Source organism: Leuresthes tenuis, unplaced genomic scaffold (assembly GCF_036924035.1).
Source record: "Leuresthes tenuis unplaced genomic scaffold, fLeuTen1.0.hap1 SCAF_14, whole genome shotgun sequence".
Lineage (NCBI taxonomy): Eukaryota > Metazoa > Chordata > Actinopteri > Atheriniformes > Atherinopsidae > Leuresthes > Leuresthes tenuis.
Window position 1 is genome coordinate 27,486,749 of NW_027325368.1, and position 15,350 is coordinate 27,502,098.

Genomic DNA, 15,350 nt, shown 5'->3' on the forward strand with positions numbered 1-15,350 from the left:
ATAGAGACTTACAGGCCTCTCCCTTGTAGAGCGAAGAATCACCTTGTCAGCCAATGCAGAGACATCACAGCCTTCATTACTAGGAACAGTGACCATCCAAGTCTTGAAAGAAAAACTGACCTAATATGAAAAAGCTTCCTCTGCAAGGGTAAATTGGTTAAAGTATGAGGGTCTTCTCCTTGTTGAGTGGCACTAGAGAACAGCCAACTTTACCCTCTGGGATGTTGTGGAACAGAGAGGGAATTCAATTTTTGGGTCATAATGACTTCTAGAATAGGAACTGGGAGGGTCTAAGTGCAAACATTAGTACCTGATTGTCTCTGTATACGTGGGTCCAGCCCCAATTGTCCTACAGCAGGAGGGCTTTGATTTTTAACAACTGGCAGCCTCTATGCTCTGGCACCAGCTCGTTGTACTGTTTTGAGAGCAAAGATATCTTGCTCTCAAAGAAACAAGAATCGCTTTTCTTCATCTCATAGAGAGACTGTTGAAAAATAGCCTTCCAGGGGCCTCATGTACGTTGACTTTTTCACGTCAACGATCAGATGTATTAAGAGCGAAATGACCATGGAAATATGTGGTGCCTCACGCCAACTTCAGGGCTGGCGTATGCACTTTTCTACAACTGTTGATTCTTTGGCGACACTTAGAGGTGATGTTGGGAAACTGTTATAATAAATAAATATGAACACAATTTTTCCTCAGACTGAGTGATGTGCACATTTGAGACACATGAACAATTAACACTGATGAACAATTAACACACCCATATGTCTGCAATTTACACGAGTGGATATAAAAGCATGCGCAAAGTGTTGCAATGCATACTATTAAATACAATGGCTGCTTTAGCAGTATTGGAAGACATTGTAAATGGTGCAATTGGAAGAGAGCGTGTGTTAAGAGACCGACAGGATTTGCTGGCACATGATGACAACTGGCTCATCAGCTGTTTTGAGGGCAATCCTCCTGGAACTATGCGCAGAGCAGCGGCTGGCGCTGGAGCACAACACAGCGAGGACCCGAGCGCCACACAGCGAGGAACCATAAGCTGCTTGTGCCACAGGTGACGTGCACACTGGGGTTTAAGCAACCGGGGCATTCCAGAGGGAACTGGCCAACCGATTGGGACTGTGCCAGTCGACCCTGAGCCTAGCCATGGCAGCCGAGTGGGATGAAATTATCTGCATCTCAGCCAGATATAACAAATTCCCACAATGCAGTTAAACAGGCCAACATTGAAGCGCAATTTGCAGCAAAAAACAGTTTTCCTAATGTAATCGGAGCTATCGACTGCACACACAGTGCATCACATGATGAATTTGAATATCAACAGGAAACATTTTCATTCCATCAATGTACAGATTGTATGTGATGCGCAAATGCTTTGTTGGGGTGGCCTGGTTCAGTGCACGATTCATACATTCAGGAATTTGATTGTTGGGAACAGACTACAAGCTGGCACTGTGCGCGATGGGTGGCTTCTTGGTGAGTAACTTTATTCGTGTAATTGTCCTAATTGTCCATTCCCCGTGACATGCATTGAGCATGTGCTATCATTTCTATCCCGTCTTCCCAGCATCATAGTTGGTGGTTAAAGTTGGTGGTCAAAGTTTGTAACTTTCGTTTTTTCGTTGATTAAACTTCAGCTTAAGATCTTTCTAACAAGCCCCTGATCGTCTCTGTTTGCAAATGTTAATAACTCCGTGCGTAAAGTGGGAAATGTCTTAATCATCCTCACCTTTTCCCCGGTGCACTTCTGCACTATAGGTTACTGTATGAACAAGTTTGTTGTGAGTTACACAAATACATAGATATTTACCTTGGGGGTAATCAGAGTCACCCACACTCCCACACCCACCACCCCTGAGAGAGCAGTGTCACCCATTTTTGTGCTGACTCTCTGTTCTAACAGCCTCCCCCGCCTGTTTGGCCACACTTTGGTGGTGGGCAGCCAGTCTCTGCTTCACATCCACCTTAATATCGGACCACTTCTTCTTCACCTCTGATTGTGTGTGCTTCTCAGACCCCACAGCATTAAAGGCCTCGCTCTCTCCCACCCACTCCTCTTACGTTTGCTGCTTATATTGTAGGACAGCGTGCCAAAGAGCACTTTTTTGCGGGCCTCCACTTCAGAAAGTAGCACCTCCATCTTTATTATTTGTTATTCTTTTTTTCCCATCTTACTCATTCTTTTTTCTTTATTTTCTGATCGTGCAGAGAGAGGAATCGCAGGTGCAGGGTTCATTTAAATATCCATCCATTTTCTATACCGTCAATCCGTTAATCGGGTAGCGGGTGGGCTGGAGCCTATCCCAGCAGTCATCGAGCGAAAGGCGGGACAGGTCTCATTTAAATATGATTTGCATATTTAAGTAGGGGTGTGGACAGGGAGGAATCGGGTACTCCGACATGTGCGCTCAATTCCACGTTGATTGGGATGTACAAACGCATTTTTAGAGACATTCTGTGGAGAAAATCTGATGAAGACCAGCCTCTTGACCCGAAAGTACTCCTGTGTATATCCATCCATTCCAGTGGAAGAACGAGAGGAAGAAGATCGGGCACTGCTGTCCTGTCGGATGCCAGAATTTGGAGACCTGTCTGGCGCATCCAGAAAGAGCCTGTACAATGTAGCTGTGAAGGTTTTAGATACACCATCTTTGGCTGGTGTCAATGAGTCGAGGTGGCTTGGTTTGTTGCCACTGTGTTCATCGACCAGGGGCAGCAAGAGGTCCCTGTTTAAACCTCCTGTAGAGAAACACATGCAGGTCTCCAGTGGGGGGTGGTGCACAGGGCTGTGGCTACGAACATGTGGCACATACAGCTCCAAGAGCAGAAAGTCATTGTGTCTTCTGTCAAGCGGAGGAAACCCCTTAAAGTTTGGCTCCATGGCATGCGACTCAATATAAAGGACAGTCTCTTTATTTTTGGTCCCAAATACGCTGCACTGCACTGTAAAACTATTCATTTAGTTTTTTTGTTTGTTTGGTCATGCAAAGACGAACATCTGGCTTTCAGGGCAAAATGAAATGAAGGGAACGGGATTTACAGTCTTAGAGTTTATGTTCAAAGGTCTTGTGGCAGCGTGTCTGAAGGTCAAATTTACTTACTATAAAACTACCTCAGAACCAGAGAGATCTGTCTTAGTTTGGGGTATTGGAAGTGAATTATGTGGTTCAGTTGGAGAATAACTTAAGCATATATGTGTATGTATGTATATAGGCTGTTGGTGTTTATCTATTGGTTTATCTAGTTGTTTTAGTTTAAGTTATTATTTGTAAATAAAAGACTATGTCAAAGATCAAGAAAGTTCTCATCTCATATCATCTAATCCATCTCATCTCAACTTCTGTGTGGAGAATCTTCATCAGCGCTTCTTCAGTAATCACTTCAGGATCACCTGTGAAAGTGGCCTTTAGGAAAGAGGAAGGAAGGAACTGTTGAAGAGTGTTCAGAAAAGGCTGAAAAAGAAAACAAGAGAGCAAGGGGGTGTACAGTAAAAGCTACAAAAAAAGCTCCAATATATCATGTATATCATGATTACAATAATGTGTGGTCAGGAATGAAATACATCACAGGCTTAATAGAAAAGGGAGATCAGATTGTTGAAAGTCGGAGTTGAACTTCTTATTCAGTAGGTTCAGTTCAAAATGACACTCAGAATTTCCCTCAGCTGAGCCATCTCTAACTATAAGCTTTTTTAAAAAGGAAAGTTTTAAGCTTGATGTTAAAGACAGAGAGGCTTCCTGAAGCCAAACTTGCAGCTGGTTCCACAGAGAGGGCCCTGATAACTGAAGGCTCTACCTCCCATTCTACTTTTAGAAACTCTGGAACAACAAGTAAACTTGCAGTTTGGAAGCAAAGTGCTCTGTTAGGAAAATATCTTACAATGAGATCTTTAAGATATGATGGAGCTCGGTCATTAAGAGCTTTATATGTGAGGAGAAGAATCTTAAATTCTATTCTGAATTCAACAGGGAGCCAATGAAGAGAAGCTAAAACTGGAGAAACATGATATCTCCTGTTAGTTCTCATCAGAACTCTGGCTGCAGCATTTTGGATCCGCTGGAGGCTTTTCAGAGAATATGTGGGACAGCCCAATACTTAAGAATTAAGGTAGTCCAATCGTGAAGTAACAAATGCATGAACTAGTTTCTCTGCATCACCCTGAGACAAGATGTTCCTGATTTTAGCAATATTACGAAGGTGAAAAAAGGCAGTCCTAGAAACCAGTTTTATATGTGCGTCAAATGATAAATTCTGGTAAAAAATAACTCCAAGGTCCCTCACTGTAGAACTAGAATCCAAGGAAATACCATCTAAAGTAACTATATAACTAGACAATTTCTCCCTGAAACGCTCAGGTCCAAAGAGAACAACTTCAGTTTTGTCTGAATTTAGAAGCAGACAGTTCTGAGTCATCCAGGTCTTTATGTCTTTAAGACAGGCTTATAGTCTGACCAGCCTATTGGTTTCATCTGGTTTCATAGATAAGTACAGCTGAGTATCATCAGCATAGCAATGGAAATTTATGCCATGCTGTCTAATAATGTTACCTAATGGAAGCATGTATAAAGTAAAAAGAATCGGTCCAAGCACAGAACCCTGAGGAACTCCATGACTTACTCTGGTGGTGAGGAAGATTCTTCATTTACAAGAACAAACTGGAATTTATCAGATAAATATGACTTAAACCAGCCTAATGCAGTTCCTTTAATCCCAATCCCAATTTAATCCCAATCTATGTAAATGATCACAAAGTTGAGATGCAACTATTTTTTCAAGAACTTTAGACAAAAAAGGGAGATTGGATATAGGTCGATAATTAGCCAACACTTCTAAATCAAGAGTAGGTTTTTTAAGTAAAGGTTTAATTACAGCAACTTTAAAAGTCTGAGGTACATATCCTGTCAACAAAGACCGATTGATCAAATCCAGTATGGAAGTGTCAATTAAGGGGAAAACCTCCTTGAACAGTCTGGTTGGGATTGGGTCTAACATACAAGTTGATGGTTTAGAAGAGACTATTGCTGTTGTTAGCTCAGAGAGATCAACTGGGCAGAAGCCGTCTAAATACAAATCAGGTTCGAAAGATACTTCTAAAGCTGCTCTACATCAGTGATGATACATCAGTGATAATAGTGGGAAGGATTCCATTAATCTTCTCTCTGATAGAAACAATTTTATTGATAAAGAATCTCATGAAATCATCACTGCTGAGAGTTAAAGGAATACATGGCTCAACAGAGCTTGGACTCTTTGTCAGCCTGGCTGCAGTGCTGAAAAGACACCTGGGATTGTTCTTTTTCTCTTCTATCAATGATGAATAATAAGCAGTTCTAGCTTTACGAAGGGCTTTCTTATACGTTATCAAACTATCTTTCCAGACTAATTGAGACTCTTCTAAATTAGAGGAACGCCACTGTCTCTCCAGCTTTCTTGAAGTCTGCTTTAACGCACGCAGCTGTGAATTATACCAAGGAGCCAACCTCTTCTTGACTGATTACCTTCCTTTTCAGAGGGGTAACATTATTCAGTTTTGTATGCATTGAAACTATAGTGCTGTCAACAAGAAAGTCAAGTTCTACTGGAGTAAAATGTAGGTAGCCGTCCTCTGTCATATCTGCACATGGTAGTGAAGAAAAGGATCATGAAATCAACTCTTTAAATCTGGTTACAGCATTCTCTGATAGACACCTTCTATATGTAAAATTCTTCTTAGAAGCCGTAAAGTCAAGTAATGTAAATTCAAAAGTTATTAAAAAATGGTCAAACAAGACATGGCATTGAGTGAACAGTTAACAGTGTTCCCTCATAACTCTAAGTCAGTACAAGGTCAAGGGTATGATTAAGGCAGTGAGTAGGTCTGTGAACACTTTGAGAAAATCCAATAGAGTCTAATATAGAATTAAAGTTAATATTTAGGCTGTCATTTTCAACATCTACATGAATATTAAAGTCACCCACTGCAATGACTTTATCTGTACTCAGCACTAACTGTGATAAAAACTCAGGTGGGCCAGGTGGACGATACACAACAACAAACAAGGTTTTTGTGATTTCCACTTTGGGTGGGAAAAACTGAGAATCAGAGATTCAAAAGAGCTAAAACTAATCTTGGGTCAAGGACTGATTAGTAACCCTGATCTGAAGATAGCTACCACTCCTCCTCCTCTGCCTGTGGTTGGAGGAACGTGAACATTTAAATAGTCAGAGGGAGTTGATTCATTAATGCCAACATGATCCTCCTGCTGCAGCCAGGTTTCTGTAAGATTAAATATATCAATATGATGATCACAGATCAAATCATTCACTAACATAGACTTCGAAGGGAGAGATCTAATATTCAGCAAACCACATTTAATAGTTTGATGTTTTTGTCCAGTTAAAGTTTTTGTTTTAAATTTTTTTTGCACAAGAAGATTTGCTCCTTTTGTGTTTTTTGATTGAGGGGGGGGGGGCAGCATCAGGTGGTAAGCCACAGAGAAGTGTGTAAGACTTCAACTCTGCATCCTGGTCTCAACCCTGGGTTGTCATGTTTTTGGATGACTAATAAATTCGTCCATATTTCTAGAAATGAGAGCCGCTCCTTCCAAAGTGGGATGGATGCCGTCTTTCCTCATCAGACCAGGTTTTCTCCAGAAAGATTGCCAATTATCTATGTAGCCCACGTTGTTTGCTGGACACCATCTAGACAACCAGCGATTGAATGAGGACATGCGGCTAAACATGTCATCACTGGTCAGATTTGGCAGGGGTCCAGAGAAAATTGAACCAGGAAATTTATCGATCAAGTCATGGATCAAACACCTGTTGTGAATTTTGCAGTTAAGCTCCTTGTTAGAGAAAAGTAACTTTTGCAAAAAGCACTGAGACATTGAAAAGTTGGACATGTGCATTCAAACGTTTACAGAAGGTCAAATTAAGTTTACCTGTAAAGGTTATAATGCATTTTAGATTCATTCTGAAATTTCACCCAAAAGCCAATTATCCCTAACTTTTTATGAGTAGTGTGTGTGTATGTATTAGGGCTGCAACAAACGATTATTTTAAAAGTCGACTAATCACCGATTATTTTTTTCCATAAGTCGTCTAATCGGATCATATGTAAATCAGAGTGTTTAAGGTATATGCTAACAAAAAAAAGACAATTAATATCATAGTTCATTAACCCTTTAATGAAATATGCAGCTTGTTGAACAATTATTTAACTGTGTAGCAAACACACAAAAATAAATATTTAAGGTTTTTTGGTTTTTCTTTCGTTCATTTGTCTCTGGCATCAAACATAGCTGCATTTAAATCAAATGAGGCAGGCACCTGAAACTAAGGAATTATTCACAAAAAGGTTTGGTCTCAATGACTCAAATATAACACCAACATGTTCAGTACAGACTCAGTCAGGACATTTGCTTGCTGAGGTGTGCATGTAGCTAACTTTGAGACAAAGCCGTCCATTGAAGATGAACATACTTTTTTTAGCACTGAAACGGAACGTTAGAAAACATTGGCGTTCCTATTCAAACACATCACTGTTATAACGTTACAGAAAACACATGAAATATGTGTGCTAAGGCTAATTAATCAAATCGTCATCGCTAATGTTAACGTTTACAGCTATCAATATGAGTAAGTAGCAAGTTAACTCTCTGTTTACGCTAATTTTAGCAGCTAACTAGTGTTATGGAAGTTTTCAATCGCTTCCTTCCTAATACCTCTGATGAGCAATGAAATAGAGAAACTTACTATTTCTGCCGGCCGGCTAAGTTTTTATTCTTCGTTGCAAGGAAAAAGATCAGTCCACACCATTCAGCGGCAATGGTATGAAAAGATACAAACAAAAGGAATACAGAGCATTTATACCTGAGATGGGGGGCTTTGTTCTTTAGGTGTGTAACTACATCTCTAGAGGGGGGCAGGATGCAGTCTTGATGATTAAGAAACAGGAGGTTAAAACAATTATCTTGTCTGAGTGTTAATTAAGAAGTAAATGATTTAAAACAATTAGCGTGTCTGGGTGATACAAATGGTTAATGTGGATTGGAGGGTCTGTCAGTCCTGAGACATAAAATTTACCATCACACTAGTCAGTTAGCTTACCAAGATGACAGTCCCTCTTCACAATCAGCCACAACAACATGCTTCCTTTTCAGGTGCTCGTGCATCGTCGCTATGCTGCTGTGGAAGGCAAGCCTTACGGATATTGCATTCCACACATTTGTCTTTAGTCTTCTTAAAATGCTCCCACACTTTTGAGCTTCGTTGCCAGGGAGGGTTACATGCTGCCATTCCGACATCTCGCCATTCCGACATGGGTCTCCAATTGTCAGAATGGCGACACTTAATTTTTTATCAAACGTCCCGTCATTCCGACACTTTTTTCCTCCTATGGTCGGAATGGCGGTATGTTTTTTTCTTTTTAACATACCGCCATTCCGACAGTTCCTTTTAATAGCCTATTTTTTACCCAAAACATTTAGCACTAATGATATGCCGGCGCAAATACGCCCTAAAGTTTGGCGCACAAACTCTGCACATGCAGAGGCCACAGCCTCGTAAACAAACTTTAATAATCTATTATCAAAATCCCCTGAAATTCCAAATATAAAAATACAGATATTAATGTAACTCTGGCGAGACTGAAACTGATTAAGCAGAAATACAGTATCAGTGACCTGTCACAGCAGCCAGCTGGAGCGGAGCTCTCCACAGAGCCCATGCGTCTTTTGCACGCTGTTGTCATATGCAAAAGTAATAATTGCAATTACAGATATCACGGCCACTGCACAGGACACAGTTGCGAGCACTCTGCCTTGCCTTGCCAATAGGAGAGGAGAGAAATGACAGCATAGAACGTATAAAACAAAATGCAGTAAAAACGTTTATTCATGTTATTCACGTGATTTATGAGTACTCCCTCCAATTTTGGGAAGCGCGGACGGGCTTTGCGCATTTGGCACAAACACACAGCCGTTGCGCAAGGCTTTAAACAGCCTGTTGATATCTTAAGGACCTAACTGGTCACACCTGGGAGTAAATGTCATGTAGAGATTGTTTTTACATGACATTACAGCTGAACACATAGCTTTCATCCACAAACCAACGTGGGAGAGCCCGAAGACGCATGTGCCAGACGCACATAGGCATGTGTAAAACCAATTTTGACCACTTCATGCTGTTTATTTGCTTTCTTCTGGTTAACTTTCGTTTCTTTTGGATTCTTGTGCGTGTTATGGAGCCGTTTCGGTCCATGTTTGTAAGCCTTTTTTTCCTGGATTAAATTTTCGGAAGTTGAAACAAGTGGCATTGGAGTGTGTGATTGAAAACCACCGCGGTCTGCTTCTCCTCCTCCAGTTGCCGAGACTTTGTGTTTTTAATAACGCTTATCTGTAAACATGTGTTAAACATATAAATTGCATGAACAGAAAGAAGGGACTCAGCTGTTGAGTAACGTACATTTCCTTATATGGAAAGCCTTGTCGGAATGGTGGGATATTTGAATGTCGGAATAGCGGGATGTCGGAATGGTGGGACGTTTGCATGTTGGAATGGTGAGATGTCGGAATGGTGGGATGTCGGAATGGGTGTTGCCACCCGCCAGGGAGCCATGATACCAGAGCCCGTCTGGCTTAACTTCCTGTAACATCACGGCTGACCCCGGTTAGCACTCCTGTGCATGTGTGTCAAGGACAGAAAGGCAGACGCAGCAGTGGAAGGTGCCGCAGCAGTTTTGAGAGAAAAACAAAGTTTGAAAAAAACCAAAAAAAAAACCCACACGTCGACATAATCGTGACTAGTCGACTAATCATGGCAGCCCTAGTATGTATCTATATATAGATGTATATTTATATTTATGTACACATATCATGACTCTAAATTAATACCCACTAACACTTAACTAGTGTTAAAAACTCACTAACCGGCTTGGCCGGTGATAAATAAGTAACTTTACTAACTATTTTGTGGGACACGTGAGCACAGTTTCTAGGCTACCGTACTAGGGGATTGGGCATAGGTCACTCTTGGGTTGGAAAAACGATAGACGCCGGTACAAATACAAACACAAACAAGATATGGCGATGGTTGGGACTGCCGGCCGTGAGGAGAAAGGATATGCCTACCAAAGAGGTAGGATAGGAGGAGGATATTGGACCTTGCGAAACAAAAAAACTGAAATTTAACTGTAAATGGCTAACTGGTCGTGAGTGGCTTGTGTATGATCACAAAAACAACGTATGTTCTGTCAGGATTGCCAAATGTATGCTAAAGAAAAACACAAAACAAATCATTTCATGGTAGGGACTAATAATTTCAATGTACAAAAAATTGGTCAAATTAGACCCGGAGTAATGAAATGTTAGGATAATTTTTGTATGTACTTACGTTTCATTTTAATGTAACTATTTTAATTGGATATACATTCCCAACTTCACTGTAAAATTAATTTAAAGCTTTAGTTAATAAAATGATCAAATGAATTCAGTGGCTCTCATAGTTTTTTTTGCATGGGAAAAATGTGGCTAGTGGAAATCCCGATTGGCTGGTAACTTTAGAAACTTAGGCTGGTGATCAAAAAAGTTAATTTAGAGCCCTTATATATATATATATATATATATATATATATATATGTATGTGTGTGTGTGTGTGTATAAATATATATCTTCTTTAGAATTATCCTAACACAATTTATTTGAGATACATCTCTCAGTTTTCTACAGATTCTGAAAACTTTGCTTTTCTGTAGTAGGAAGGGATGTTAGCATACTCTTATTGTGACCAACTCTGAAGGAAAGAACGTAAGACTTTTTCTACTACAGAGTGACTGCCAGGCACATGAGATTACTACTAAAAAGGTTAAAAGTTAAGTTGAACATCTAAACATCCACAACACCAATAAAATGTATTCACAACAAGACAGTTCTGTCTCATTATTTTTTCTTAGCTCTTTATATTATGATGGGCCTGCTTTGCATTAACTGATGTTTTATTGTTCCTCTCCCTTTGTCTTCCAGAGTCTGCAGCTCCCCTCTCAGGGACAGTCTTCTGCAGCTTCTTTCTGATAACGGAGCCTGGCATCTTTCAGTCATTCATTCCTCTTCCCATTCATCCATCTTTTGCCCTGTCATGAAAGGCCTGTCAGGTAGTCGGAGTCACCATCATATGGTCTCCTATGAACCAACATATGATCCACTTGGTCACCATGTTGACCGCGAGCCATATTTAATCAGTCAGATGGACATGCCGATACCCATTGCCATGCCACATCCAGCTGAGTTGCCCTACTACAATGCTCAGCGTACCTTGTATCCCTCTGACAGCAACAGCATTGTCCCATATGGAACCTTCCCAAGGAGGTGCCACTCCACCTCCTCATCTCACCATCCTGAGGTAAAGGATGAGTGTATGGCCATGGTACCATATGTAGGAGGAGGAGGAAGAGGTGGAGGAGGCTATGGGGTTAAAACACAAACTCAGGTACCAGTAAACTTTGCGGACCCATTTGAGCATCAGCCACCATTTTCCAGAGATGGCTATCATACATTGCAGTACAAGCGAGGAGTGCTGGCCCACACTGGGGGGATGGGGACCAATGACAACAACGACAGCCCTGGGCGAATTCGACACCTGGTCCACTCAGTCCAGAAACTCTTCACAAAGTCACATTCACTGGAGGGGCCACACCATACACAGCCAACTAAAGGGGCCAATAATGGGAGCATTAATGGTGGTGGTGGTGGAGGTGGTGGTGGTTCAAGGGCCAGTCCAGATGATGCAACTCCTCCAATGGGAGTGCGCCATCAGAAGCGCAGCAAGAGTCGTGAGCGCTGTCGATCAGCTGAGCCCAAGCACCGAAGCTACCACCACCACCACCACCCCCAGCTCCACGGCTCAGCATCTGCTCCAGGCTCTGGATATTGGAGCTCAGATGACAACCTGGAACGGGAGCTGTGTCTCTACCACCCTCATCACCACCAACCTCCACCCCCTCCCTCCCCCTCCCCCTCCATATCCCCCTCACCTATTGCCATGACTATGGGCCGGTTCCCTGACAGTAACCCTGACAAGTTCCCCCAGAGTCCCCTCCCAAGTCTCTCCTCTTCACAATCCCAGCAATACTTCCTGATGGACCCATATGGCACACTCAATGAGCACACACACACCCATGCACGCCATGGCCACACTCACCACAATTCAGCACTCAAAGCCTCCCGGAGCAACAGCGATGTGAAATACTCAGCATCGTCGACATGTGTGCCAGTTAGTGGTAACACCAATAACAGCGGTGGCGGTATCGGTGGAGGAAGTGGCCCCTTGCTGCCACTGGGTCTTGTGGATGGGCCACTCGTGAAGAAAGGGGCATGGTCATCAAGCCTAACGGTGAGCAGGGCCCAAGAGGTCTACACCAACAACACCAGCCACAACCAGCTACGAGCCAGCGCAGGATCCGGTAACCTAAACCTAGATAGAGCTCTAGTCAAATCTAAGGGCAGTCAGCAGCAGGAGCGCTCTTGCCATTTCTTACAGGTAAATAATTCCTCCCTGACTCCCATCCAAAATCAGACAGTTCACCCCTATCCCCTCTTTTGACTCCCTTTTTTCCACCACTTATTTTCTCACCAATGTTCCCTCCAAGTCAGTGGTGTCCAGTCTTGTCAGGCTTTAGATTATTCAAACTTAGTTATTGTTAAAAAAAAAAGATACTACTATTATTTAACTAAGACATAATGTTCTTTTTGAGAAGGGCAAAACTGGAGTGAACAGCGGAACATTGTAAAGTTTTTAAGAGTCCAGCTACTTGTTTTATGACATGCATAGTTTGTGTATAAAGTTACTAAATTAGGTGTTAGTGTGGCAAGATTTAAAGGTTTATGTTTATCCCAATACCTAAATAATTTCTGAGCACCGTAAGTAAACTCTTTATGAATGGTTTCGCACGAGCTGTAATTCAATTTGCATTATTGCTCTTATGAAATTAATGATAAATGGGCTTGGTTAGTCAGGCACTTTATGACTGATCGTTCCTAATCAAAGGCAGGTGACCAAGAGCTTGATCGAAGACTGATCAGGCTTCCAATATAGAATTATTGAAATTATGAACTAGAGTCAGGTAGGAAAAAAATCTCTGCCAGTCCAGATTTAATTACAGATGTCTTTAGGAATTGAAGGATGCTGCACTCACAGAATAGACATAAATGCCTGAATTGAAAAACTACCACAGCTGTCATTCATAATTTAACGTTATATAGAATTTGAGATTAACCTATATAAAATGCCTCCTGCTGTCAAACGCCCAGATCTCAGTGATAGAGATAGCTCCCATTGGATTATGATGCAAGCTAAAGGCAGATATTACTAACCTATAGTACCATTTGGTCCTTTAGAGTGATTCTGAGCAGACAATGTACAACAGCCAAATATGATCTACTATAATTACCAGATAGTGAGCTCAAGAAGTAATTTGTTAAAAGTATTTTGCAGTGGATCTTCTATTTCTACAAAATGAATGTCCAGATATGGTTGGTAACTTAAGTTCCTGTGGAAGAAGTAAGTTGCCAGTTTGGATTCTTTATGCTTCCACTTTCACAAAAAGTAATCTTTACAAAATTTTGGACTTACTACAGAGGCTTATTTCATATTTTTACATGATGGCTATGCTGTGTCAAGTCTATGTTTAACACTTCAATTGTGTTCTATTTTTTCTTTTGAAAGGTGAATGATGAAATAGAAAATATAAGAGCAAAGGAAAAATAGCTGATTAAGTAAGTAGAATGTATGTCAGATTTAGGAGTTTTGAATTGAAATAACTGATCAAGTTTACAAGTGAGAAAATGTCCATTAGAAATATTGTATGGCTATTATCTTACTTCTAGAAACAGATTGGTGCTTGGCCTTTAAGATTTAGAAAGGTTTTATACATCTCAACAATATTTCTGTCAGACACTAAAAATATGCACCATTTGAATATAGAATTTCAGAAGATTTGCACTTCAAATAAATGTTTGAATGTAACCGATCAGTGAGGGAAGTTTTATCATCGTGTCTTTCAGGTAAGAATTCACCTGTATTGCCCCTATTTTTTTTTCATGGCAACTATAATTTTTTATTCTTATTTCTATTTTTCCATTATGTGTACATCAGATTTCGTTCTTTATGAAAAGTTATTGGGTTTTCTTTTCTTATAGTCACAGACAGTGGTGTAATAAAGTAAGAGGACAAATATGAGCTGTGGGTTTTCTAAATTGGCAACAAGTTACAGCGAGCTTCTGCAGTGTGTTTTGGATGTCTGTATGTCAGAAAATCCTTCTTTGAAATTAGACATTTGGACATTCACGGGACATTTTGCTATTAATCTTCTTTCATATCACCTGCTAAGGCTGGGCCACTCTGCAGCTTATGATATGAGGGCTTTTGCCATGATTTACTCAATTTATATACAACTTTGAGTCATTCTTAGAATGTTTAAAAAATACAATAACATGTTAACTTTGTCCAGATGAACATATTCTGGACATTAAGTTGGATCATAGAACCTAGTGTACCCTTGGATGTTGAAGAGAAGAAAGGAGCCAACTTTATATCAAGTCTCATAATAGTTGATCATCTTTTACATTCACTGTGTAATCAATGTATTAACTAATTCCTTTAACACGAACAAGGCCTTTGGAAAAAATCAGTTAAAATGGATAAATATTTTAATTCATTTTGCTAACCAACCATTTGATGGAGAGAAGTAAGTAATGCATTTACTGTAGCAACCTGTGTCAAACTGATATGTTAGAAGAAAATCAGCAGAACTTTTGAGTAATTTTATTTTTGTTTTTTAACTTTTAAAAAGACCAGGATAGGACCAGGTATTTTTTGGAATTTTAGACTCATCTTGAACTGGATTCAGAGTATTTCCTTATCATTAGAATAGACTACTCCACAATGACATGGCAAAAACAAGTTGTTTGACTTTTGTTTGCATTAGTTTATAAAACTGGATTTTCTGATAGTACATGGCTAAAGCAAATTTGACAGCAACAACAGTTAGTCATCCTGTGAATTATTGTATAATTCCCTTTGCTAAACTTTCAACTGTCCAGCAATCAATTTCAATTTAGTGACAAATAGCTTCTTTCTCGTCATTCTACCATGAAGGCTGGATTGGTACTGCAAATGTACTCTGGATCTCCTTCATCATGACAATTGGATTCTATGAGCAAAGCATTTAATACTAAATACAAATGATGGAGACTATCATGCTCTTGGGCACATTGAACTTAGCAGAACATTTCTGGATACATTCCCAGATCTGTGCCCTGACATTTTCCTCTCCTGTGGGTCTACAGACAGTTCTTTAGAAA

At 40.5% G+C, this 15,350-nt stretch overlaps 1 protein-coding gene across 1 annotated transcript in view; it reads left to right on the forward strand.

The window, feature by feature from the left end:
- Positions 1–15,350, forward strand: part of LOC140268234 (disks large-associated protein 1-like) — a 120,795-nt gene that overhangs the window by 63,154 nt on the left and 42,291 nt on the right. Inside the window, exon 2 of the mRNA XM_072363000.1 lies at positions 11,016–12,528. Coding sequence (XP_072219101.1) covers positions 11,128–12,528 — 1,401 coding nt within the window. The 5' untranslated portion in view covers positions 11,016–11,127. The remainder of the gene's footprint in view (positions 1–11,015; positions 12,529–15,350) is intronic.